Here is a 26,874-nt window from a genome sequence, read left to right as displayed (position 1 = left end):
TGTCATAATTTTCATTTTAAAAATACAGAAACAAGATTCTTGAGATCTTTGTATTTAAATTGCTACATAAGTCTAAAACATTAAAAAATATATATAAAATAGTAGATTAAATTAGCACAGAATCAACTTTGATCAAGTCAATGATCAGCCAAATTTCCAAGTCCATCATCAAAAGCGTTTATGAAAAAAAGTGCTGAGCAGAATTTGTGCCATTGAGTGGTATAAAAGAGAATTAAGTCAAATGCGCATTTTACCCCGGTGTGACTTTATAACTGTTGTAACCTGTATATCATTTCAATTTATACTTTAAGTGCATAATATTAAATTAAATGTCTATACTACTTCCATAGGATGAGGCAGCTCAGAGAGTGAGAGCCCACTGAGCATCAGACAGTTAAACTGGCATTGACATTGAATTATTTAATTGGAAGAGTAATTATAACAACATAACTTGATTTTGCACTAAATCCTAATTGTAATCTTATTGCCCATATAAAAGAGTTGTTTTTAATTTTCTGTATTAAGATGATACTGCCTCATTCAAACTCCTTATAGTGCCCCCTTTTTTGGTTTAAGCCACTGCCCCTCAAAATGTCTGTGCACGGCCCTGTCTCCAATACACTCCCAGGAGAGTTAATTTAACACTGTTTTGCTGTGTATATTCACAGCTAATGATACTCTCACTAAGAGTAACATTAATCACACAGATAAATTATGATCATTGGTGGGTCTTCACTGCAAAACATCAACAACAACAACAATCCACAGCAATTTCAGTCATTTTGGGCCATAAAAATCATACATTGAAAATAGACTTGACATTATATGTACAGTCAGACTCCATATTTTCTGTCTCTTTCAGAGATGTCGGCTGGTGCAGATGATCCAGTGATCCGGGTTCTTCTGATGGGAAGAAACGGCTCTGGGAAAAGCTCATCAGGAAACACTATACTGGGAGAAAAGAGGTTTAAAATCCACAAACAGAAAAAGCAGCATGAAGCTGAAGTGTGTGAGGAAGAAACTCAGATCGGAGAGAAGCCGGTGTGTGTGATTGATTGTCCAGATCTACTGGATCCAGATCTGAATAAAGAGAAGCTGAAGAAGATGAAGGATCAGCTGGTCTCTCGATGTTCATCAGGACTCAGTGCAGTTCTGCTCACCGTTCCTCTAGAGGAACCTGTGGAAAACGAGGAGGAGATCCTGTATTATATTAAGCGTTTATTTGGTCCTGAAGTTCAGAAGTACATCATGATTCTGTTCACACATGGAGATGAACTGGAGGATCTGGATGAGACCATTGAGGAATATCTACAAGATCATGAGGATCTCCAGCGACTGGTGACTGAATGTGGAGGAAACTTTCACTGTTTCAATAACAAGAGAGAAACTGACTGTCAGAAACAAGAACTACTGCAGAAGATTGAAGGAATGATGACGGAAAATGGTGGGAAATATATCATGAAACAAATGAAGAGGAGTGACAGCAAGGAGCTTATAATCCATTGTAAGTTGGTCCATTGGTGTAATAATTTCAATAACTCATGATGAGCTAGGCCACACTGGGCTGTATATGTGAACTGGTTTTGCACATAGCACTAGTGCTGCAGAGGCTGAAAGTTTTGTTGCACAGGCCACAAAAGTCTAAAGTTTTATTATAAAGTATTACATTATTATGAAAAAAAGACTTTCAGGAAATCTTATGCATCTACTGGGAGAATAAAAAGTCCCTTAAGAAATGTGGTTTTAGCTACTGGTTACTCAAATTACACTGATTCTGGCTTTAATATAGAAACACATAATGCTGAGTCTGAGAATGTGAACAGCTCCAAGTAGAACCTCAAGTGTTGTCATCTTGTAATTACAGTAATAGTTACAAGTGTGACGTGAACGCAGCATATATACTAGACAGACCTATAATACCTAATGCTTTCAGTGCGGCACATACTTAATAAAAACAATAATAGTCTGAATTTGCTGTATTTCGAAATATAATGAGTAACAAAATTGGTTTTAGATATTCAGTAACAGTGATTTGGCCCAGGCAGAAAATGAGTTTGACATCCCTGGGTTAAACCAACCTATTCATTAAATGTAAGGAAGCAATATTTGTTGGGCTCTTATTAGTTAAAGGGGTCATGGATAATTAAAATGTTTTGGGAGGGTTCCACATTTCATATGCAAAATTGTTAGCCAATCACAGCAGTGGGCGTTTACACTAAAGTCTCACAGCAGCCAATCACAGCAGTGGGCGTTTACACTGAAGTCTCACAGCAGCCAATCACAGCAGTGGGCGTTTACACTGAAGTCTCACAGCAGCCAATCACAGCAGTGGGCGTTTACACTAAAGTCTCACAGCAGCCAATCACAGCAGTGGGCGTTTACACTGAAGTCTCACAGCAGCCAATCACAGCAGTGGGCGTTTACACTGAAGTCTCACAGCAGCCAATCACAGCAGTGGGTGATAACAGTCTCACACAGACACGCCCCTTCAAACAGAGCAAATCAGAGGCTAAAATCAGGGGATGAAAAATGCCATTTATTTCTAAATTACGACCATTTTTGATGTAAAAATCATACTAGCATTTTAAGTGCACCCCAGGGACAATTATAAAACAACTTAAGATGCAGTTCATAACCCGTTTGAGAACATCTGCTAATGCCTGATATGTAAATATCACTAATAAAAGAGAAGAGCTGATAGAGAAAGTTGTATTTAATTAAATTGCACATTGATGTGATTGTTGTGTTGTAGTTTCAGGAGAAAGTTCAACAGCTGAAGATGAGCATCAGATTCCTGTGAGGAAAGACCAGATCAGACTGGTTCTACTGGGAAAAACTGGATCTGGGAAAAGTGCCACTGGAAACACCATCATCGGCAGAAACGTGCTTGACTCCTCCGTCAGCTCGGACTCTCAGACAAAACAGTGTCGGGCAGAAACTACAGTGAGGATGGGTAAAGAGATCTCAGGGATCGACACTCCTGGGGCCTCATTTATAAAACTGTGCGTAGGATCCTTACTAAAAGTGTACGTGCGCCTGAAAGCCAAAAATGGCGTACGCAAAAAAATATTCAGACTTATAAAACCGTTCGTACGCCAGAACCTGCGCAGAATTCACTTTATAAATCCCAGTCAGCGGAAAATTGTGCGCACATGCGTCTCCACCAGAAATAACCATATATGGAGCTTACAACGCCTAGTTTTACTATGCAGATCCTCATCTGCATATCATTTGCATATGATTATTCATCCACGTGATAACGTTTATCGGTACAAGACACATTACATTAATAAAGATCAAGTAGTTGCCTATCCTTGCCTTGTTTTTGAATACATGAATCAAATAGTGTAAAATACATTTCAGAGAAAGTTTTTCTCAATCTTTTCCACTTGCCGAATTGTATTTTTAATTGATTTATATTTTTAATGGAAACAGATAGGCCTTGGGCATTATTTGCACAAAACTATTTTCTCAGACAATCTTGTATTATCATGATAAGCAATTATCTCTGTGGTTAAAACATTAAAGCACGCCACAGGAAAAGTGTTCCTGCATCCACAACAAATATTTCTATTGATTGAATCTGAATATAAAAAATGTTGTAACTTCTCAGTAATGATTTCATGTTTAAGTGTTTAACTCCATTAATTTGAATGGCATATTTGTGTTTATATCAGAAGTAAAACATAGTTTAAATCATTATTTTATTTATTTAAACTGTTATTTGCGTCAGTTTCACTAAACGGCCCAACGCGCTCGCTGGCGCAGACATTTAAGAAGGGATGGATATTTGCTTCAAGTGACAGGCTTGGTGAGTGAAATTATATTTGTATTATCTTGTATTTCTTTAGATTTTCTGTCTAAAAGTGAACAAAAAGACGCTTAACTCCAGCTCACCATCGGTGTCGCCAAACTGCTCCATCTCCAAAACGTTCGTACGCATGGGTCAGAGTTTGCGTGCAGGTGTGCAAATTTTCCCGTCAAGTTTGTTTTTATAAATCACAACTTATGCGTCGGAAGCGGTGTACGCACATTTTCAGCCCCGTTTTGTGCGTACGCCACGTTTATAAATGAGGCCCCAGATCAGTAAAATAGAGATGATGGTAGAAGAGAATGGAGGAACACACTTCACCAATGACATGTTTGAGGACACAGAGAAACACATTCAGGAGATTCAGAAGCAGAAGTTAGATGAGAAAGTGAAGCTGTACAAACAGGAGCATGAAGAGGTTCCTCAAACAGAATGGCAGAAAATATACTGGAGTTTAGTAGAGGAGTCACGGCAGGAAGCTAAGCTGTCTGTAACTGAATCAATAAGAAATCTTTTTGATGCCTACATTGCTGTTGCTAGAATACAGACAGAAGAGGAAGAGAGAGCCATAAAGGAGGCTGAGAGTTGAGGAATCAGTCGTAGAGAGGCAGCAATACTTGCACTCAGAGCTACACGTAAACTAGCAGGACAGCCGATGTGATTCAGTGAGATGTTCAGTAATGGTCAGATAAATGAGGACTTGACATCTAGACATGCGTTATCACATTTAACTCCTAACCTCTGGAATAGTCTTCCTGATAATGTCCAAGGCTCAGACTCACTCTCCCAGTTTAAATCTAGATTAAAGACGCTTCTCTTTAGCCTAGCATTAATATAATGCATCTCCTAACCTTATACTGTTATATCAGATCAAATGCACATGGTTATCCTTGCTTAATGTTGTGAACAGCAGCTACACGTTTAAACTGATACATGTTAGCTAACTGCATGATTTGTGTTATCTTGAACTGTATATTTCTGTAATATGGACATTAGCTGGACACAGTCACCTCTGATAACAGAATCAGGTTCATAAAGTGTCAGAAACAGATCAGACGCTGGTGTTAAAGGAGGAGGAGGACAGTTATTCATATATTAATTTTTTGTTTGTTTTATTGTGATCTGCATTAAATGTTATTACTGTTACAGAGGAGGCTTCCGTACCGCCTCCTCCGCACCACCGGAGGGATCCGTCTCCTGAATATTAACCATCTCGTTTTGAACTCCATTTCCCATAATGCCTCTCACCTGGGACTGATTGCGCAACACACCTGCACCTCATTTACACACACATATAAGCCACTTCCACACACCACATCTCTGCGAAGTCTTGATTTGCCCTGGCTGTCACTACTGAGCGTTATTCCCCGTGTTTGCTTCTTGTATTACGGACCTTGGACTGTTTCACCATTTCCTGATTGTTTCTCTGCCTGGCCTGACTTGGATTGTTTATTGGACTCTGATTATTGCTGCCTGCCCTGACCTCTGCCTGTTATACGGATGTTCTCTGTGATTCCTCCATTGATCTGTCTGCTGTTGTTGACCCTGCCTGTACGACTATTCTTAATAAAGCTGCAAATGGATCCTACTGAGTCTGGTGCTTCGTTACAGAAGACTTCGCCAAAACCCGATCCAGCAGCGGTAATGCAACTGTCCACAGAATTGTCAGCTCAAGCTTCACAACTCATGTTGCATCACCACCAGCTTAATCATCTGACGACGCTTACTGAGGAGCTTGTCAAGGAGCTACAAGGTCTCTGTGCGTTAGCGGCTAATGCTCCCTCTGTGCAATCTCAAGAAGTTTCTGCACCCACTGTGAGTACTCCAGTTAACCCTCGACTAGCCTTTCCTGAAAAATTCGACGGCACCTCAACAAAATGCAAAGGTTTCCTGCTTCAATGCACACTCTTCGTCGATCAACAACCATCACTTTACTCCAATGATTCCACCCGAATTGCATTTGTATGTTCACTACTCACAGGAAGAGCATTAGATTGGGCCACTGCTGTCTGGGGACCAAATGGGTCATCTTTCACATCCTTCAGGGCTTTCCTTCGACAGTTTCGCAGCGTTTTTGAGCATCCTACTGAGAGAGGAAGTGCTGGCGAACAACTGCTCAATCTTTCCCAGGGAAGAAGAACAACAGCAGAGTATGCATTAAGCTTCCGCACGCTCGCTGCACAAACCAACTGGGTAGAAGATACACTAAAGACCATTTTCAGAAAGGGATTAACTGTTGTATTGCAATCTGAGCTAGCCTGTCGGGATGAAGGCAAAAACTTGAATCAATACATCGATCTGGCCATACAAGTTGACAATCTAATCCGTTCACGACGTTCTACCCGAACATCACATCGCTCCTTCCAAGAATCAACATCCGATCATGAACCGATGCAAGTTGGTTTCACTCACCTCACGCCAGAAGAACGTGAACGAAGAATGCAGAATCACCTGTGCTTGTATTGTGGTCAGTCTGGACACATGAAGTCTTCCTGCCCAGTTCGTCCTTCGTCCAAGTCTCCACCGGTGAGTTCAAATGTTAAAACACACACAACTGTATCCAGTCTCACTCTACCGGTGCGCCTGCTGGTCCAGGGTAATTCTATTTCAACCACTGCTTTAATAGACTCAGGAGCAGCGGGGAACTTCATCTCTCACAAATTTGCTGTACAGTGTAAACTACAACTGAATCCCTGTCATACCTCCCTGACAGTGGAGGCGCTAGACGGGCGACCCCTTGGTGAGGGCAAAATTCACCGCATAACAGAAGAAGTCAAGATGCACATTGGATCCCTACATTCCGAATCCATCAAATTCTACGTCATCCATGCTCCACATCATTCCATCATTCTCGGGTTTCCTTGGTTACAGACGCACAATCCGCACATCTCTTGGAGAGACGGTCAGATTATTCAATGGGATCACACTTGTCACAGTCAATGTCTATCCAAAGTCACGCGTATATCCTGTCCAGTCCCAGTTCCCTCAGCACCAGAGCCAGAACTAGAAAACTTACCATCCGAGTATGCCGATCTCTCTGAAGCTTTCAGCAAGGAAAAAGCCTCACAACTTCCTGAACATCGCTCGACTGATTGTGCCATTGATTTAACTCCCGGTACCACGCCCCCAAAGGGAAGAATATTTCCTTTATCCCAACCTGAATCCGAAGCCATGAAGAACTACATAGAAGAAGAGCTAGCTAAAGGTTTCATCAGACCTTCCACATCTCCAGCAGCCGCGGGTTTCTTCTTCGTGAAAAAGAAAGACGGAGGGCTTCGACCATGCATCGATTACCGGGGGTTGAATGAAAACACGGTCAAGTTCAGATACCCTCTACCACTTGTTCCAGCCGCCTTAGAACAACTCCGTCAAGCCAAATATTACACCAAACTAGATTTACGTAACGCTTACAACCTGATCCGCATCCGCGAAGGTGACGAGTGGAAAACAGCATTCTCAACCACTAGTGGGCACTATGAATACCTGGTTATGCCCTTCGGCCTGGCTAACAGTCCTTCCGTGTTCCAGTCCTTCATGAATGACATCTTCCGGGATATGCTGGATAAATGGGTGATCGTATACATCGACGACATCCTGATCTACTCCAACTCCATGGAGGAGCACATCTGTCAGGTCAGATTGGTCTTACAACGTCTGATTCAATATCAACTCTATGCCAAGGTCGAGAAATGTGAGTTTCATCAGACGAGCATGTCTTTTCTGGGGTACATCATCAGCCAAGAGGGGGTAGCTATGGATGAGAAGAAAGTCAAGGGAGTCTTGGACTGGCCATTACCCCAAACCATCAAGGAGCTACAACGTTTTCTGGGGTTTGCGAACTTCTACAGGCGGTTTATAAGAAACTTCAGTCTCATAGCCGCTCCTTTGACTGCCATGACCAAGCGTCACACTGCTCGTCTGCACTGGACCACAGAAGCACAGCAAGCGTTTCAGGATTTAAAGACACGGTTCACATCAGCACCCATTTTACGTCATCCTGATCCTGAACAACAATTTATTGTAGAAGTAGATGCTTCCAATACGGGAGTAGGAGCTGTCTTATCGCAACGACAAGGTAATCCAGCCAAGATGTACCCTTGTGCTTTCTTTTCCCGCAAACTTTCTCCAGCCGAACGTAACTACGATGTGGGCAATCGTGAATTGTTAGCTATGAAACTAGCTTTGGAGGAATGGCGCCATTGGCTGGAGGGAGCAAGTCAACCGTTCATAATTCTCACCGACCACAAGAACCTCGAATATCTACGATCCGCCAAACGTCTTAATCCCCGCCAGGCCAGATGGGCTTTGTTCTTCACCAGATTTAATTTCACTGTCACATATCGACCAGGCACCAAGAACACCAAAGCTGATGCTCTCTCCCGTCAAACCGAAGAAACAACCCAAAATCCCACTCCTGAAACCATCCTTCACGAACATCTGCTAGTAGCTCCCGTTCAATGGGATATCATCACCGAAATTCAACAAGCTAACCTCCAAGTACCACCTCCCGCTGAATGTCCAGCGAATCTCCTCTTCGTCCCAGATCCACTACGTCCTCGGCTCCTCGATCAGGTGCACTCTTCACCAAGTTCTGGTCACCCTGGAATCACTGCCACCATACAATTACTCCAAAATCGCTTCTGGTGGCCCACTCTTCTGTCAGATACCATCAAGCATGTTCAGAACTGCACCAATTGTCACACCTCCAAATCACTCCGAAAATTACCTGCTGGTCTCCTAAACCCACTTCCCATACCTCAACGTCCCTGGTCTCATATCGCCATTGACTTCATCACCGACCTACCCAATTCCCAAGGATACACCACCATACTCACCATTGTGGATCGGTTCTCCAAGGCCTGCCGATTAATCCCTCTAACCAAACTTCCCACTGCATTCGAAACAGCAGAGCTCCTTTGCAACCAAGTGTTCAGATTTTATGGCTTACCTGAAGATATAGTATCTGACCGAGGACCTCAATTCACCTCCAGAGTGTGGACCGCATTCTTCAAGCATCTAAATGTCAACATCAGCCTTACCTCAGGTTACCATCCTCAGTCAAATGGTCAAACTGAACGCCTTAATCAAGACGTCATCCGCTTCCTCCGATCTTACTGCCAACAACATCAAGCTGATTGGAGCAGATATTTGTTCTGGGCCGAATACGCCCAAAATTCACTGGTCAAACCCGCCACTGGCATAACTCCCTTTAAATGTATACTTGGTTTCCAACCACCTCTCTTCCCCTGGTCCGGCGAACCCACAGAACTTCCATCCGTCACCGAATGGCTACACAAGAGCGAGGAGGTCTGGGATCAAGCACACACTCACTTACTCCATGCTGTCAGACGACAAGAGCAACAAGCCAACCGCCACCGCCGTCCAGCTCCAGAGTATCACATCGGCCAATGGGTATGGCTTTCCACCAGAGATCTACGACTCCGACTTCCATGTCGCAAACTCAGTCCCAGGTATGTTGGTCCGTTCCAAATTGTTAAACAATTATCTCCTGTATCATTTCGATTAGACCTGCCCGCTAATTATCGTATTTCTCCTACTTTTCATGTTTCCCTGCTAAAACCTGCCGGTGGTCCGAGGGGAGAGCCGGAGGAGGGGGCCGCCTCTCAGACTCCCCCACCTATTCTGGTTGACGGCGAGGAGGTGTATCGTGTGCACAAGTTGCTTGACTCTAGACGTCGGGGTAATATTCTCCAGTATCTAGTTGACTGGGAGGGGTTCGGTCCGGAGGAGCAATCCTGGGTCAATTCAGGGGATATCCTGGACCCCACACTCACTGAGGAGTTTCACCGGATGCACCCGGAAAAACCGGCCCCTCGACCTCGTGGAAGGCCCCCGCGTCGTTTGCCTCCTCGCGTCAGGAGCCGCTCGCAGGGGGAGGGCTCTGTTACAGAGGAGGCTTCCGTACCGCCTCCTCCGCACCACCGGAGGGATCCGTCTCCTGAATATTAACCATCTCGTTTTGAACTCCATTTCCCATAATGCCTCTCACCTGGGACTGATTGCGCAACACACCTGCACCTCATTTACACACACATATAAGCCACTTCCACACACCACATCTCTGCGAAGTCTTGATTTGCCCTGGCTGTCACTACTGAGCGTTATTCCCCGTGTTTGCTTCTTGTATTACGGACCTTGGACTGTTTCACCATTTCCTGATTGTTTCTCTGCCTGGCCTGACTTGGATTGTTTATTGGCAAGGCAAGGCAAGGCAAGGCAAGTTTATTTATATAGCACATTTCATACACAATGGTAATTCAAAGTGCTTTACATACTATTAAAAATAATCAGAAGAAATAAGAATATACAAAACAGTTTAAAATAAAGAAACAAGAAAGAACTAAAAATAATTAAAACAGTTTAGAATAAAGAACAGTTTAAAATAAAGAAACGAGAAAGAACTAAAAATAATTAAAACAGTTTAGAATAAAGACTAAAATAAGACACAGTATAAACAGTCGGACAAACAGTGACACAGTGCTCATTCATTAAATGCAAAGTTAAACAGATGTGTTTTGAGTCTGGATTTGAATGTGACTAATGTAGGAGCACATCTGATCTCCTCTGGAAGCTGGTTCCAGCTGCGGCTGGCATAATAGCTAAAAGCAGACTCTCCTTGCTTAGAGTGAACTCTTGGAACTTCTAGCTGATGTGATCCTAATGATCTGAGTAATCTGTTGGGTTTGTATTCCGTGAGCATATCTGCAATGTATTGAGGTCCTAGGCCATTGAATGATTTATATACTAGTAATAATACTTTAAAATCAATCCTATAAGTAACTGGCAGCCAGTGTAATGACCTGAGGACTGGTGTGATATGATCATATTTTCTGGTTCTGCTAAGAATCCTGGCTGCAGCGTTCTGTATGAGCTGCAAATGTCTTATGGTCTTTTTGGGAAGGCCAGTGAGGAGTCCATTACAATAATCCACCCTGCTGGTGATGAAAGCATGCACTAGTTTTTCTAAGTCTTGATTGGAAACAAAGCATCTAATTCTTGCAATATTTTTCAGATGATAGTATGCTGATTTAGTTATTGCTTTGACATGACTATTGAAACTAAGGTCTGACTCTAAAGACACACCAAGATTCTTGACCTGATTTTTAGTTGTTTGACCTTTAGAGTGAAGGTATGCGTTCACCTTGAGAACTTCATCTTTGTTTCCAAACACAATGATTTCAGTTTTGTCTTTGTTTAACTGTAGAAAGTTTTGGCACATCCAGCTGTTGACTTCATCAATGCATTGAAGCAGAGAGTCAATGGGGCTGTAATCATTAGGCGATAGGGCTAAGTAGATCTGTGTGTCGTCTGCATAGCTGTGGTAAGAGATTTGGTTCTTTCTCATTATTTGGCTCATTGGGAGCATATACAGGTTGAACAGGAGTGGCGCAAGAATTGAGCCTTGAGGGACTCCGCATGTCATGGGCGTCCACTCAGACTTATGGTCACCTATACTCACATAATAACCTCTCCCATCTAAGTATGACCTGAACCATTTTAGAACTGTCCCAGAAAACCCCACCCAGTTTTCCAGCCTGTCTAGAAGTATTTTGTGATCGACAGTGTCAAATGCAGCACTGAGGTCGAGTAGAACCAGCACTGATAATTTGCCTGAATCTGTATTTAAGCGAATATCGTTTATTATCTTAATGAGCGCCGTCTCTGTGCTGTGATGTGGTCGGAAGCCAGATTGAAAATTATCAAAGTATCCATTTGAGTTTAAGAATTTGTTCAGCTGGTTGAAGACAACTTTTTCAATGATTTTGCCTGTGAAAGGAAGATTTGAGATCGGTCTATAGTTGCTTAATATAGTCTTATCCAGATTGCTCTTTTTCAGGAGGGGTTTGACAACAGCAGTTTTAAGGGAGTTTGGAAAACTTCCATAGAAAAGTGAGGCATTTACCACTTCTATGAGATCTGCTTCTAAACAGTCTAACACACTTTTAAAAAAAGATGTGGGAAGTGTGTCAAGGGCGCAGGTTGATGTTTTAAGGTGCTGAACGGTTTCTTTCAGAATTTTGCCATCAATTTCTTCAAAATCAGACATAGTAACTACTTTCTCAGGTTGAAGTCTGATCTGACTGACCCCAGCGCAACTCAAGGATGTGCTGATCACCTTTCTAATATTATTGATTTTCTCAGAGAAAAAGGTAGCAAACTCACTACACTTGCTGTCGGAGAGCATTTCACTGGGAATCTCGCTTGGGGGATTTGTTAGTCTGTCGACAGTAGCGAAGAGATTTCGAGTATTATTTAGGTTTCTGTTTATGATATTGGAGAAGAAAGTCTGTCTAGCTTTGCCTAGTTCCATATTGAAAGCACGAATGGTGTCTCTATAGATGTTATAGTGGATTACAAGTTTTGTCTTTCGCCACATGCGCTCTGATTTTCTGCATTGTCTTTTCATAATTTGCACTGCTGTTGAGTTTCTCCAAGGTGCTTTTTGTTTACCATTCTTCCTGACTTTCACAGGAGCAATATCATCAATTACATTTTTAACCTTTGAGTTAAAAGAATCAAGGAGAGAATCAACCGAGTCAGCAGATATGCTCGGTCTTAGGGATATGGCCTTCATAAATAGTACACTAGTGTTCTCATTTAGGCATCTCTTCTTGACAGACACAGATCTAACTTCAATGGCAGGAGAGATCAATAAATCAAAGAAAATACAGTAATGATCAGAGAGTGCGACATCCTTAATATCATTCAATGAAATGTTGGACTCTGATTATTGCTGCCTGCCCTGACCTCTGCCTGTTATACGGATGTTCTCTGTGATTCCTCCATTGATCTGTCTGCTGTTGTTGACCCTGCCTGTACGACTATTCTTAATAAAGCTGCAAATGGATCCTACTGAGTCTGGTGCTTCGTTACAATTACATTCAATCCACTATATTTTGCAAAAGTTAGCTTGAACACTTTCTGTGTCAGGTTTAGGTTATTTCCCAGAATGCACTGCATAGTGCCGGTTCAGGACAGTAAATGTTGAAAATATGTATTATATATTATGCATTTCTATGAAAAGGGAGAGATGTTGAGTTGTGTTTGACATGTTTGAGCGTTTCTGTAGTTTCTGTGGCTGAATCAAAACTTGAGAGTAAGAATAAGTGAACACAACACTCTAAACAAATAGACAAATTTACAGTAAATTACTGGCTACTAATTGCATTACTTTCAGTGATTTACAGTAAGAAACTGAATGTAAATTACAGTAAAATGACAGTTGTGTACAGTGATTTCACAGTTAATGATATCACATCATTACTGTAATTTCACAGTGCATAACTGTATAAATATTGTTATCAGCTGTAACTTGAACAGTAATTTATTGTGTTTCTGCTGTAAAAGTAATGCAACTAGTAGTCAGTAATTAACTGTAAACTTACAATTTAAAACAGTAATGCAATATGATGACAAAAGTAGTAAAAAAAAAAATATTAAACAATACTTTCCACAATTAATTTTACTTTCAATAAAACTGATGCAACAATATCATCATAACAAACGTTGTGGGCAGGAGTCGGCAACGAGATGTCAGTCCGTAAAACACAGCCAGAGGGAAAATCCAAAACAATAGCCAGGTAGAAGTGAAGGTCTCAACCAAAAGGGCAGTCCAACATATTCAGTGGCGATATGGCAGGTAAAAGTGGAGAGAGCCAACAATGACCGGAGCAAATGAAATAAGTAATACCATCAAAACCAGAACATGGCTGGACAGGAACAAACAACACAGCAACCCGAGCCCAAGCACACAGGGTTCATGCGAGTACATACTCAACACAAAATCTGATTATGTTGCCATCCATTCAAAATCCAGAAGTTTCCGCAATAGAGAACAAACTTGCTGATCGATGCCTCCCTGCTTCTTCTTTGATTTAGATCCTGTATCAGAGTTGAAGCCCAGGAAGCACCTAAGACTATAATAATAAAAAATTACATTTCAAAGTCTGAGAGATTCCCTATTTTTGTTATATATTTGAAAAAGCAGTCTAACATTAGAATATATTTTACACTGATTATTTTTCAATAATCTTGAAAATTTAGTTTTTCCACATTTGCTGACCACAACAGCACATGCAAAACACCTTGGGTAAGAGGTGCTCATTCCTGTAGCTGGATATCTACCTTTTGTTGGATCAGACTGAACTCTGCAGGAAGGTAGATATCCAGGAACAGGAGTGAGCACCTCTTACACCCAAGGTGTTTAAAAAACAGTCTTCATTTTATAGACGGAAAGACAGGAGTCACGATATAAAGTGTGACAGTTTAATTAAAGACATGCAATTGCACGTTTGAAAGTGAAAACTGTTGCACGTCCACCAGGTTTGAGTTCATTCATGACTCGTGGTTTCAGAGCAGTTTGTAATAATGTGCAGTACTCACAGAAATGGTTAACTTAAAATTTTTAATTTGCTGATAATTAAAATCCAGGTTGTGTGAAACAGAAACTGTGGTCACTGTTACTATTTAAAGTGGCGCATTTGATGTCCCTTGTTGCAGATCCAATGATGATTGTAGTGACGATTCTCTCTGACCAATCAGTGATCAGCAGTGTTTACACATCACATTTAGCTCCTTTGGAACGACGTAGATGGTACTAAAAACAGTACTAGGTACTTTTCACAGTGGACAACCCCCCACAAAGCAAGTAGAGTCGGGTTGAGCCGTAGCGTACAGTGGAAAAGTGCCATAACAGACTGTATGATCCACACAAAGATCTGATCTCATCTTGAGTCAGTCTGGGATTACATGAAGAGATAGAAACAACTGAGACAGACTACATCCATAAAAACTGTGGCAACATCTCAGAGATACTTGGAGAAATCTGCCTCTAAATCTACAGAAAATGTTTAGGCATTAGTAAAAAAAAAAAAAAACCTGTACGGTGAGGATCTTTTAAAACAGATTATTTGCTCATATTAAATATATAAAATCAATATTTGGTGTGACCATTCTTTGCATTTAAAACAGCTTTTGTCCTAGGAAGGAACACTTGCACAGTTTTTAAGGTAGCTTTGCAGGTAGATTTATAAAAGTATCTTGGAGATGTTGCCACAGTTAGTCTCTCTCAATTTTTTGTCTCTTCATGTAATCTCAGACTGACTCGATGGTGAGATCAGACCTCTGTGAAGAAGACCATATACCAAATAGGTCTTCAAGGGATGGTTCGGAGTAAAATCAACCTAGGGTCCTTTGCACCATGACCTCGAGCCGAATGGTCGGTGCAGGAACCTGATTAAGGTACCTACGTTGCAGTATGTAAGTCTTTTCCATCAATGGCTCAGCTCTTTCTGCCCCATCAAAGCCATCCTCTGAAAACATGCGGTCCAGGCTCATTATCATCTCACCCAATGTAGTCTCGGTCTCGCCACTGGGTAGATCCGTAGGAGCCCATCTCAGGCATCCATATTGATCCACTGCAGGCCCTCCTCTCCCTCCGTCGTCCTGCAAGAGTGTTATTTCTATTTTTGTACTCAACCCTTGTTTTAATTTGTTGAAGGAGGGACTGGCAGCCATCTCCAATAATATCTCCTCTTAGGAAACTCTCTAATGATGCCCCGAACTATAGTGTGGCATGTTGCTCTACTAGGATTAGGATCTTGTTCTAAGATCTGATCTCCCACTGCCTGTACTATGTTTTTTCTGTCTACTGGGAGCGGTCTTGCTTGATTTACCAAACATTTTTGAAGAGATGAAGGCATCCGTTCCCAATTTACAATGCCATTGTAAATCAACATGCCATGGCCTTCCAAGATGTGGTGCAAAGCTCTCAGTGCATGAGGAGTGTGAGGAAGGACTGCATGTGCTTCCCAAAGGGCTCTGAGATGAAGAGGGAGAAGGGACAGCCTCTAAATTTAACTGAATTACATCTTTCATAAAGTTTCATCATAGTTTAAATTCTGAAGTAATAATTAAACTTAGGTTTTAAACCCTCAATCTTGTCTGCTTGTTTGTCAGTTGTGATCATGTCCATAGCACCCTGTCATGTAGATTTACCTTCATTTTTAAAAGCAGCCAACAATTTTCTGCTGTCTTTTTCTTTGACCAACATAAGGTCTTCCTTGTTTTCGACTCCCAGCTCCTCCAGAACTTCCAACAAATGTGCCAGTGTTTCATCTGAGAGGCTTGGTAAAATTGAGATCACCAAATCCTTAATGCCTTGATTCATTTTCTGAAAGTGTCACGTTTATAATGAAAGGATCCAAAAGCAGGAGTTGACAAGATTTAACAGTCTTTAATGAAACAAATAAACAAGGCAGTCTGTCGTTGTGGAACACAGAACTGGAGAAAACAAAAACAGTCAAAACACTCCTGTCTTGATGAAGAATTAGATCTGCTCACCCGTAGAGATGAAGACAGTGCTTAGTTGGTATCTCAGCCAGGATAAGAGGACCACAGTGGGATCCCAAATTATCTCCTGAAATGGTAACAAGAGTCCCTTTCATGATTTTACCACTGGGCATTGAAATACCAGTTTCCTCTAGAAATTTAAGATCCTTGATCAATGGCTCAGAAACTTTGTTTATACCAAAGTATTTGAAGTCATTTTCCCTACAAAGAAGCACAAGTTGCATGTTGATCGATTGTGTGGCAAAATCTCAGTCAGAGTACAGTAGACCGCTAAAACCTTATGTTCTTTTCTTCCCTGAACCAAGAGGGTTTACAACCTCAAAGGCATCCTGATATAAAATGAGGCCAAGAGAATCAGAAGCTGTCTTCATTAAAATATTACTCTTAAATCAATCAATCAATCAATCAATCCTTTATTTATAGAGCACATTTAAGACTCAACCTAGGTTGACCAAAGTGCTTTACAAAGAATAAAAGACACACGTTTAAGCATGCATTTATAAATACAAACAAAAATAAGTAATAAAAAAATAAAATAAAAAGTGGGAGCTAGCTATATAGTGTTAAAAGCCAAAGAGAAAAAATAAGTCTTAAGCTGAGTTTTAAAAGTGCAGATAGATGGGGCATGCCTGATAGACAGAGGAAGGCTGTTCCACAGCTTCGGACCAGCGGCGGCAAAAGCGCGATCACCACGTTTTTTGAGTTTTACTTTAGGGACTGTTAAAAGGCCATAATCACTGGATCTCAGGTTTCTAGATGGGGTATACGGAACCAAGAGATCAGTTAAGTATTGTGGTGCCAGATTGTTAAGAGCTTTGTAGACAAATAATAAAATTTTAAACTCAATCCTATACTTAACCGGAAGCCAGTGTAGGGACATTAAGATAGGAGTTATATTATCGAACTTACGCTTCCCTTCAAGCAATCTAGCAGCTGCGTTTTGAACCAACTGCAGACGGGAGATGGATGCCTGAGAAATGCCATAATACAAAGAATTACAGTAGTCCAGCCTAGAAGTAACAACGCATGAATTGCTATTTCTAAGTTACTTCTTGATAAAATTGACTTTACTTTACTGAGAAGGCGGAGTTGATAAAAGCATGACTTAACAACAGCAGAAATCTGTTTATCAAATTTTAAACTGGAGTCAAATAGGAAGCCCAGATTCCTGACACACTTAGAGTTGTACGGGGTGAGAAGGCCAAGATCTAGGTCAAAAATACAGTTTTCCTTGGGACTGAACAGAATAAACTCAGATTTGTTTTCATTTAAGTGTAAAAAATTACTTGACAGCCATGACTTAAGATCATTCAGGCAGTCTAACAGCAGCTGAAGAGAAGATTTGTTATTGGGTTGCAAGGGAAGGTAAAGTTGGGTATCATCAGCATAAAAATGAAAAGAAACACCATGCTTTCTAAAAAATAGCAGCCAGAGGGAGCAAATATAAAGAAAATAACACAGGCCCAAGGATTGATCCCTGGGGGACACCACATCCAAGCGGTTTGTTAGAGGATGAATATAGTCCTAACTGAACAGTAAAACATCTTTCTGACAGGTAAGAGTGAAACCACTGTAAAACAGAACCACGAAGCCCAACACAAGACTCCAGACGAGACAGAAGAATGTTATGGTCAACTAAGTCAAAAGCAGCACTTAGATCTAAGAGGACCAGAGCCAATGGTTTGCCAGAATCAGTGATGAGATATATATCATTTAGGACTCTTAAAAGAGCAGATTCGGTGCTATGTAAAGCTTTGAAACCAGATTGAAAAACTTCATTGATTGAATTGTTTGATAGGAAAGTTTGTAATTGAGCCAATACAGCTTTCTCCATGATCTTTGAGATAAAAGGAAGATTTGAAATGGGTCGAAAACTGGAGAGAGATGAGGGATCTAGGTTAGGTTTTTTAATATATGGTGTTATCACAGCCTGTTTAAGGCAAACAGGAACAGTGCCCGTATATAAGCATTTATTAATGACTGACAACAGACCTGAACCAATTGCACCCATATTTTGTTTGAAGAAATGTGAAGGAACAATATCATGTTGGCATGATGTAGGCTTAAGACAATCCACGATTTCCTTACAGGCGTGTAAGCAGAGTGGCTCAAACACAGACCATGTGGCGGAATATAAAGGAATCTCTGACAAAGTATATCCAGTCTGAGTCATATTAGATCTAATAGCCAATACCTTATTTGTGAAAAAGTTTCCAAAACTTTCACAAAGCGAGACAGAAGGCTTAGGGAAAAGATTAACAGGTGGATTTAACACAGAGTCAATAGTGGAAAAAAGGACACGAGGGTTATTTCTATTTTGAGTAATCAAATCAGAGAAATATTTACTCTTAGCAGCTTTAGCAGCCCTCTGAAATGAGGAAAGGGAGTTTCTCATAATTTCGAATGAGACATGCAATTTGTCCTTTTTCCACTTGCGCTCAGCTTGTCGACAGGCCTGTCTGAGAGAACGCACTGATTCATTGAACCATGGAATTGGCACTGATTTACGGAATTTAAGCTTTAAAGGAGCAATACTGTTCAGGATAGAAGCGCAGGTGGAGTTGAAATAACTAAGATGTTCATCCGCATCCAGGTTAAGTAGAGCAGATTCCGTTTCAGAAGAAGTCCACGCTCCAAGAAATGCTGCAGTGAACTCCTCATTGGAGTGTGCACTGAAGGTACGAGACATACGCCCCATGGGCTGAGTTTTTAGTGTTTGACCAAGATATGGAACAGAGAAAAGTACAGGCATATGATCAGAGAAGGTTGCATTGCTAATTGTGATATCTGAAACAGATAGTCCATGAGTTAAAATCAAGTCCAAGGTATGACACTGTAAATGCGTAGGGCCAGATACCCACTGAACAAGGTCAAAAGACTCAATAAGATTTAAAAACTCCATGGACAGAGTTATAGATGCACAACAAACATGAATATTAAAATCACCAAGCAGCAGTATTTTATCATAAGCAATAACGAGATCCCCCACAAATGCAGCAAATTCATTAATAAATTCTGAGTTATGCTTGGGAGGACGATATAACAATGCAATAGTGAAAGGGGTTGCTAATAGTATTTGAAATAGTTGTACCTCAAAACTGCTATATGAAGATGTAGATAAAAATTGACAAGAAAAAGTATTTTTAAAAACAGTCACTAACCCCCCACCATGGCCAGATGAGCGCGGGGTATTTAAAAAGTCACAACCCTGCGGTAGTAATTCAGCAAGCGAGCTTGATTCGCCAGGTTTAACCCATGTCTCGGTGACACAAAGGAAGTCCAGCGCTTGTGCAGTGAAAAGTTCGTTTAAAATGAAAGTTTTATTTACCAGGGATCGTGCATTGATGAGGGCCATCTTCAGTACAAATGAGTCATTATCCGACTGTGATGCTCGACACAGTGGCCGGAGGTTACGGAAATCCCTTACCATCCTTAACATCACGTAAAACGTCTCCAGGAGTGGGTGGTTGAGAATGTAATCAGGCTGTTCTCGGTTTTGAACAGTGCAGCCAATGTTCCCTCTGTAGGTTTATATACTGGGTAAAACGCTCTTTGCCATTTTCATCATTACCTAAAAACAATGGCACAGGTTCAACATAGTCAAAATGACTTTCTTTTTTGGTCTGTATTTAACAGCTCCCTGTTATTAAACCTCAGAAGATCATCTCTACACATTTCCTCAATGATGTTGCCAACAATAGCCTCTGAAATTTCAAGGGCCTTCAGTTTCTCACTCAGGATCTGAAGTGCATGTGACAGACCAATTTCATGTGCATTCTGAAAGTCCTCAATTATTGTTGATATAGTACTTGCTGGTAACAACAATTTTGCTTGTAATTTCAAGTACAGAAGTGTAATATTTTGTAGGAACAACAGCAAATGGCTCTTCACACTCAAATCTGTCTTCATCGGGTGTCTCTAAACAAGGTTGATTAGAGATGCAAAACTGCTCAGTGGGAGCAGATCCAGCTGACATAATCATCAAGATCTTCAACATGTTTGTGTTTCCTTGAAATATGAGCTGCTAAACTAGACTCAACTGTAAAGCTAGAACTACACTCTCTGAATGGGCATTTCATTTTGAGTCCTTCTCTTATGTGTGACTTTAAATGCTTGATGGTTAAGGTTAAGCTGTTACACACAATTTTGAGCCACACACTTTAATGGAGCATCAGATTGCTTGCCAAGAGATGGGCCCGATCCTTCATGATCTCTATACATATGTGCTTTCAGAACGCTATCTTTATGATACATGCGAGTACACTGAGAAACGCCACACTGATATCTGTAATTTGGAGTATTACTGTGGAGCTTTGTGTGCTGGATAAACTGGACAACAGTCTCAGACACATGCTCACACTGACTGAATTTACAGAGAAACATTGCAAACTGAAAGGGTGTGGAAAACAGAATAAAAGAAATAGCCTAGAATATACCAAAAAAGAAAGAAAGAAGGATATAGTAAAATTAACAACAAGTAGCCCATATTTGAGTGACATTCCAGAAAATGGTGAATAATATCTCAGAAATTATCTTTTCGTGGCATGTGTCGTGTTTGAATTGAAGTTCACAGGAATTATTTAAAATGGATATCCAGCTATACGAAGATCGACGGGGAGAATTAACACATCTTAAAACTTAAATAATAAAAGTACAAAGATGGAATTAGTCCATTTTACCAATGAAGTGCAACCGAAGTAAAGTTACAGTCAAGAATCTCTCAAAAATGATCTTTTCGTGGCATGTGCGTTGTCTTTGAATTGAAGTTCACAGGAATTAGCTATTCAAAATGGATGATGACGCACCAAGTTTTCTTCCCATTTTTTCTCTCAGATATACTAAAGTCTATACACGAAAGAATACAATTTTAAAATGCAAATAATAAAAGTACAATGCCAGAAATAGTCCATTTTACCTCTGAAGCAATAACTGAAGTAAAGTTACAGTCAAAACGGTAAATAATATCTCAGCAATTATTCTCGTGTGCGTCGTCTTCTAAGTTCACAGTGATAATGCAAAATGGATGACCAGCCGTGTCGAGCTAATACCCCGGGACATCCCGCCCATTCTTCAAGCTCAAACTGTGTAGCCCTGCACTAGAGGCTAGCCTATATTTGTTTTTCTTTCACCAAAAAAATTATTCAAGATTATTCTCCTTTCTCCAAAGACTTACTAAATTTCGATTACGTTCACTTAAAAGAATTGCACAAAACACAGGATCATTAAAAAAAAAAAAAAACGATTTGCAAGCCGTCCTTTAACAAAACTTGGTAACAAAAACATAATTCATCATAAACTTTTCTAAGTTTTTAAAGTCATTTTTCGGCTGCTTTCATGCCAATGTCAGGGATTTTCAGCCACCACTATGAAACACTAACTTGCTAGCTAGCCAGATCTCTAACACCGCATAACTGACTGCTTAGAAATCCATTTTTGTTTTAACTATAGGCACTTTTTATTTACCTCGTAACTTACCTTTATACATGAGATAGTATCGTCAGTGCCAAGAATACATTCCTGCGTCGTGTCGTCTGCAGGCACTTAAATGCTGTTGTAAGAGAGATATAAATAGATATATAGATATATATTTATATACATAGATAGATGGATAAATAAAAATGGAGGCTCCACAGAAGAGATGCCGTACATCTGTGGTGTGGGAGCATTTCCATTTGGAAACCCCAAATAAAGTGAGATGTGTGTATTGTGATCGGCAGATAGCCTACTGCAACAATACATCATCCATGATGCACCATTTGAGGAGCACTCATCCTGCCATTAGGGTGCAGAGGATGGTAGCGTTCCTCGGCCTGCTGCTGACACTGATGGGCCATCTAAGCAAGGTATGTATTGTCTGAAATATAATTATTTGTATATAATAACTTGCTAAAAAAATATCGTTGCATGCCAGCAACAAGTGTCCCTTGTGAGAGGATTTTTTCAAAGGCTGGATAAATTATCTGTAAAAAAAGAAGTAGGCTAAGTCCTTCCACATCAGAGAAATTAATATTTTTGATTAAAAATCTATAAAAAAGTGAGACATTGTGGCTTGATTTCTTTTATTAATATAAATTTTTCATGACCAAAGTAACATTATACACTGTGAGGAGCCTACAGGTTACAAGCTTCACATAGAAAAATACTATAATAAAAAATAAAATAAAAAAAATGTAATGGCTCCTTGTCAAGGTTGTTTCAGATCAACACCTGCAAGTGACCACTAGGTGTCACCGTTGAGACGGGTGTCGGATTGTTTCGAAGGCTCTACAGAATATGGCACATTTCAATAAAATAATGTAAAAAAACTTCAACTGTTTCATTGTTTCACAAAGCCTCGATCTGCCCACCTCTAGTATAATCCAAGAACGAAACAGCATGTGAGGCACATATAGCGTGCACGTCCACAAACAATCACCAACCATGACAAGGACCTGAAGGGAACTTAAATACACCGATGATAACGAGACAACAGCTGAAGACCATGAGGATAATGATGGCGGGTTATGGTAGAGGAGGTGCAGGAGTGGGCCAAGGAGGATCATGGGAACTGTAGTGCAGACGATGACAGTAGACAGTTGTTTGCAGAAGGCAGATCTGCCGGCGCTCACCGATTCAAGCTGATCTCCCCATTCAATCCTGATCTCCATTCCATCAGCTTTCTAGAATTATACAGGGCAATAACACTGAGTTTAAATGGCACATTTAGAGCATTTATAATGCAGTCTTCTAATGATATATGACTATCTACTCCAACTCATTGTTGAAATATAAACATTTAAACGGTCATAGTCAAATGTAGTCAAAAAACAAACATTCATTATAAAACGGATTGTTCCAGTTCTTGATTGTTTGAGGCGCATTCGAAGCCATTGTAAATTACTCCACAAACACACACCAGTGACTGCATTACACTAGTGTGTGACGTCATTGACTGCTACAGAGGTCAAATCATAAATTATATTTTCGCCTCTTTGTTTCTTACACCAAAATCTATACAAATATATATGAATTCATACTCTAGAAAGCTGTTCTACAAAATCATAAAATAATCTGATCAAGTGAATGTAAATGTGATTGACGATGACCTGAGCTCTTGTGAACTAGTGTCAGATATAAAGACTGAAGTACGACATTATAAGATCAGTCTGGACTCACCTGAAGATCCTTTTACGCAGTATAAAACAGATGATGAAAATGATGAAGATGAAGATGAAGAGAGCAAACAGACACCACAGCTGATCTATACAAGTGATCAAATATCAGATCAGCTGATCTATAATGATAAATCAATATTAGAGTTTATGTTTAAAGCTCTTGATGTTTTACCTGAGATCTGGAGAGACGGAGTCACTTCATTCACATCTTTAAAACACACAACGATCACAAATATCAGAAATATGACAGAAAACATTCACACTGGATTGAGTCTGAATCAGATCTGAATCAGTGTTTTATTGGTGAATTAGACACACGTTTATCAGCTGAAACTCACCTGAGTTTGGAGTCGCTGCAGTTTCATTCCTCACTGAAAAACACATTCACAATCATCATGATTCACTTACAGAAGATTCAGTTCAACACAGAGTCTGATTCAGGACACACTGATCTTAGGGATTTACAGATATTAAAATTTTGGCCGATACCGATAACCAATAGTTCTTTATATTTGAAAGGCGAATAACTGATATATTGGCCGATAAATCAAAATCAAAATTTTTGAGAGCCTGATTACAAACAAACGTCTCACCATTAAAAGCCAAGCACACAATTATATATTGACCGATACTGATAACATTAAAAATGGACATATATCGCCCGATAACATTAAAAAATGAACATATATCGGCCGATACCGATAACATTAAAAATGGACATATAGCGGCCAATAACATTAAAAAATTAACATATATTGGCCGATAACATTAAAATGAACATATATCGGCCGATACGATAACATTAAAAATGGACATATAGCGGCCGATAACATTAAAAAATGGACATATATCGGCTGATACCGATAACATTAAAAATGAACATATATCGGCCGATAACATTAAAAATGGACATATATCGGCCGATACCAATAACATTCAGATGAACATATATCGGCCGATACCGATAACATTAAAAATGAACATATATCGGCCGATACCGATAACATTAAAAATGAACATATATCGGCCGATACCAATAACATTCAGATGAACATATATCAGCCGATACCCATAACATTAAAAATGGACATATATCAGCCGATACCGATAACATTAAAAATGAACATATATCGGCCGATACCGATAACATTAAAAATGAACATATATCGGCCGATACCAATAACATTCAGATGAACATATATCAGCCGATACCGATAACATTAAAAATGAACATATATCGGCCGATACGATAACATTAAAAATTGACATATAGCGGCCGATAACATAAAAAAATGGACATATATCGGCTGATACCGATAACATTAAAAATGAACATATAGCGGCCGATAAAATTAAAAAATGAACATATATCGGCCGATAACATTAAAAAATTTACATATAGCAGCCGATAACATTAAAAAATGGACATATATCGGCCGATACCAATAACATTCAGATGAACATATATCGGCCGATACCGATAACATTAAAAATGAACATATATCGGCCGATACCGATAACATTAAAAATGAACATATATCGGCCGATACCAATAACATTCAGATGAACATATATCGGCCGATACCGATAACATTAAAAATGGACATATATCGGCCGATACCGATAACATTAAAAATGAACATATATCGGCCGATACCGATAACATTAAAAATGAACATATATCGGCCGATACCAATAACATTCAGATGAACATATATCGGCCGATACCGATAACATTAAAAATGGACATATATCGGCCAATACCGATAACATTAAAAATGAACATATATCGGCCGATACCAATAACATTCAGATGAACATATATCGGCCGATACCGATAACATTAAAAATGCACATATATCGGCCGATACGATAACATTAAAAATGAACATATATCGGCCGATACCAATAACATTCAGATGAACATATATCGGCCGATACCGATAACATTAAAAATGCACATATATCGGCCGATACGATAACATTAAAAATGAACATATATCGGCCGATACCAATAACATTCAGATGAACATATATCGGCCGATACCGATAACATTAAAAATGAACATATAGCGGCCGATACGATAACATTAAAAAATGGACATATATCGGCTGATACCGATAACATTAAAAATGAACATATATCGGCCGATAACATTAAAAATGGACATATATCGGCCGATACGATAACATTAAAAATGGACATATAGCGGCCGATAACATTAAAAAATGGACATATATCGGCTGATACCGATAACATTAAAAATGAACATATATCGGCCGATACGATAACATTCAAAATGGACATATAGCGGCCGATAACATTAAAAAATTAACATATATCGGCCGAATAGATAAAAATAGATAATAACTAATGATTTTTACAATGGAAATGAATCAATGCTGAACTTATAAGCACTGAAAGCTAACAATGACACTATTCTCTTCTAGAGCTGCTGTACAGCCGAAACTAACTTTGTTGCATTAATTTGCTGTTATCTGCTGCTCTGAAACACTCTGTGTTGTAGAAAGCGCTGTAGAAATAAAGGTGACTTGACTTGAAATAATTTTGTCAGATAGATAGCTAAACACCTTCACTAATGTTTTGTTCTTCCGTTATTCTTAAACAAAACATGAAAGTAAACGGAGGCAAACTGACGATCAGCTTTATTTGAAATGATTCGTTTCAGTCTTTTTGAACGGAAGTTCCCCAAACCGGAAGTGCCGCCCATAATTCAAAACGCAGTAAAATTGTCCAGAATAAAAATGGACATATATCAGCCGATACCGATAACATTAAAAATTAGCATATACTGGCCGATACCGATAACATTAAAGATGAAGATATATTGGCCGATACCAATAATATTAATGATGAACATATATCGACCGATACCGAATAACATTAAAAAGGATCATATATCGGCCGATATATTGCGCATCCCTGATTGATGTGTTTCACTGAAGTGTCTCTCTCACCTCTGAACATGGTCTGAAGACTGTGATGAGACTGTGATGAAAGAAAGAAGCATTAGAGAATCATGTTAGTGAAAGATTAAATATGAAAACAGAGGAATGATGTGTTGAGAGTTGATTTACTCCTGAAGCGTCACAGAGGATCTCATGATTCAGATTCACACAGCGAGACGTGACGAGACGATCAGATGAGACTGAAATAGCAGGATCACTCAGTCTGTGTGGATCTGATGGATCTGCTAACAGACGCCCGTCCTGAACACACCAAACACAAGAAGAACAGATCATGAGTGAGTGTGCGTGTGTGTGTGTGTGTGTGTGTGTGTGTGTGTGTGTGTGTGTGTGTGTGTGTGATCACTCAGTGTTTCAGGATCTGATGGATCTGCTATCAGACGCCCGTCCTGAACACACATCAGATCATGAGTGTGTGCATACGTGTGTGTGTGTGTGTGTGTGTAATAGTCACCTCTGAGAACCAGCTCTGCTCACAGTCAGTGTGTGTGTGTGTGTGTGTGTGTGTGTGTGATAGTCACCTCTGAGAGCCAGCTCTGCTCACAGTCA

General features: G+C 40.0%; 2 protein-coding genes across 2 annotated transcripts in view; both read left to right on the top strand.

Annotated features, from left to right (window-relative positions):
* The window catches only part of LOC311095066 (uncharacterized protein), a 31,185-nt gene extending 27,816 nt beyond the window's left edge, over window positions 1-3,369 (top strand). The window contains exons 3-4 of the mRNA XM_084133399.1: window positions 863-1,504; window positions 2,753-3,369. Coding sequence (XP_083989525.1) covers window positions 863-1,504; window positions 2,753-3,351 — 1,241 coding nt within the window. The 3' untranslated portion in view covers window positions 3,352-3,369. The remainder of the gene's footprint in view (window positions 1-862; window positions 1,505-2,752) is intronic.
* LOC311095130 (uncharacterized protein) overlaps window positions 1-26,874 on the top strand; it is a 467,684-nt gene that overhangs the window by 299,500 nt on the left and 141,310 nt on the right. The gene's annotated exons all lie outside the window — the stretch shown is intronic.

Source organism: Abramis brama, assembly GCF_963993115.1.
Source record: "Abramis brama genome assembly, chromosome: 1".
In the NCBI taxonomy this organism is placed as follows: domain Eukaryota; kingdom Metazoa; phylum Chordata; class Actinopteri; order Cypriniformes; family Leuciscidae; genus Abramis; species Abramis brama.
The sequence above is the reverse complement of the archived record's forward strand: the minus strand, read 5'-3'. Positions and strand labels throughout refer to the sequence as shown.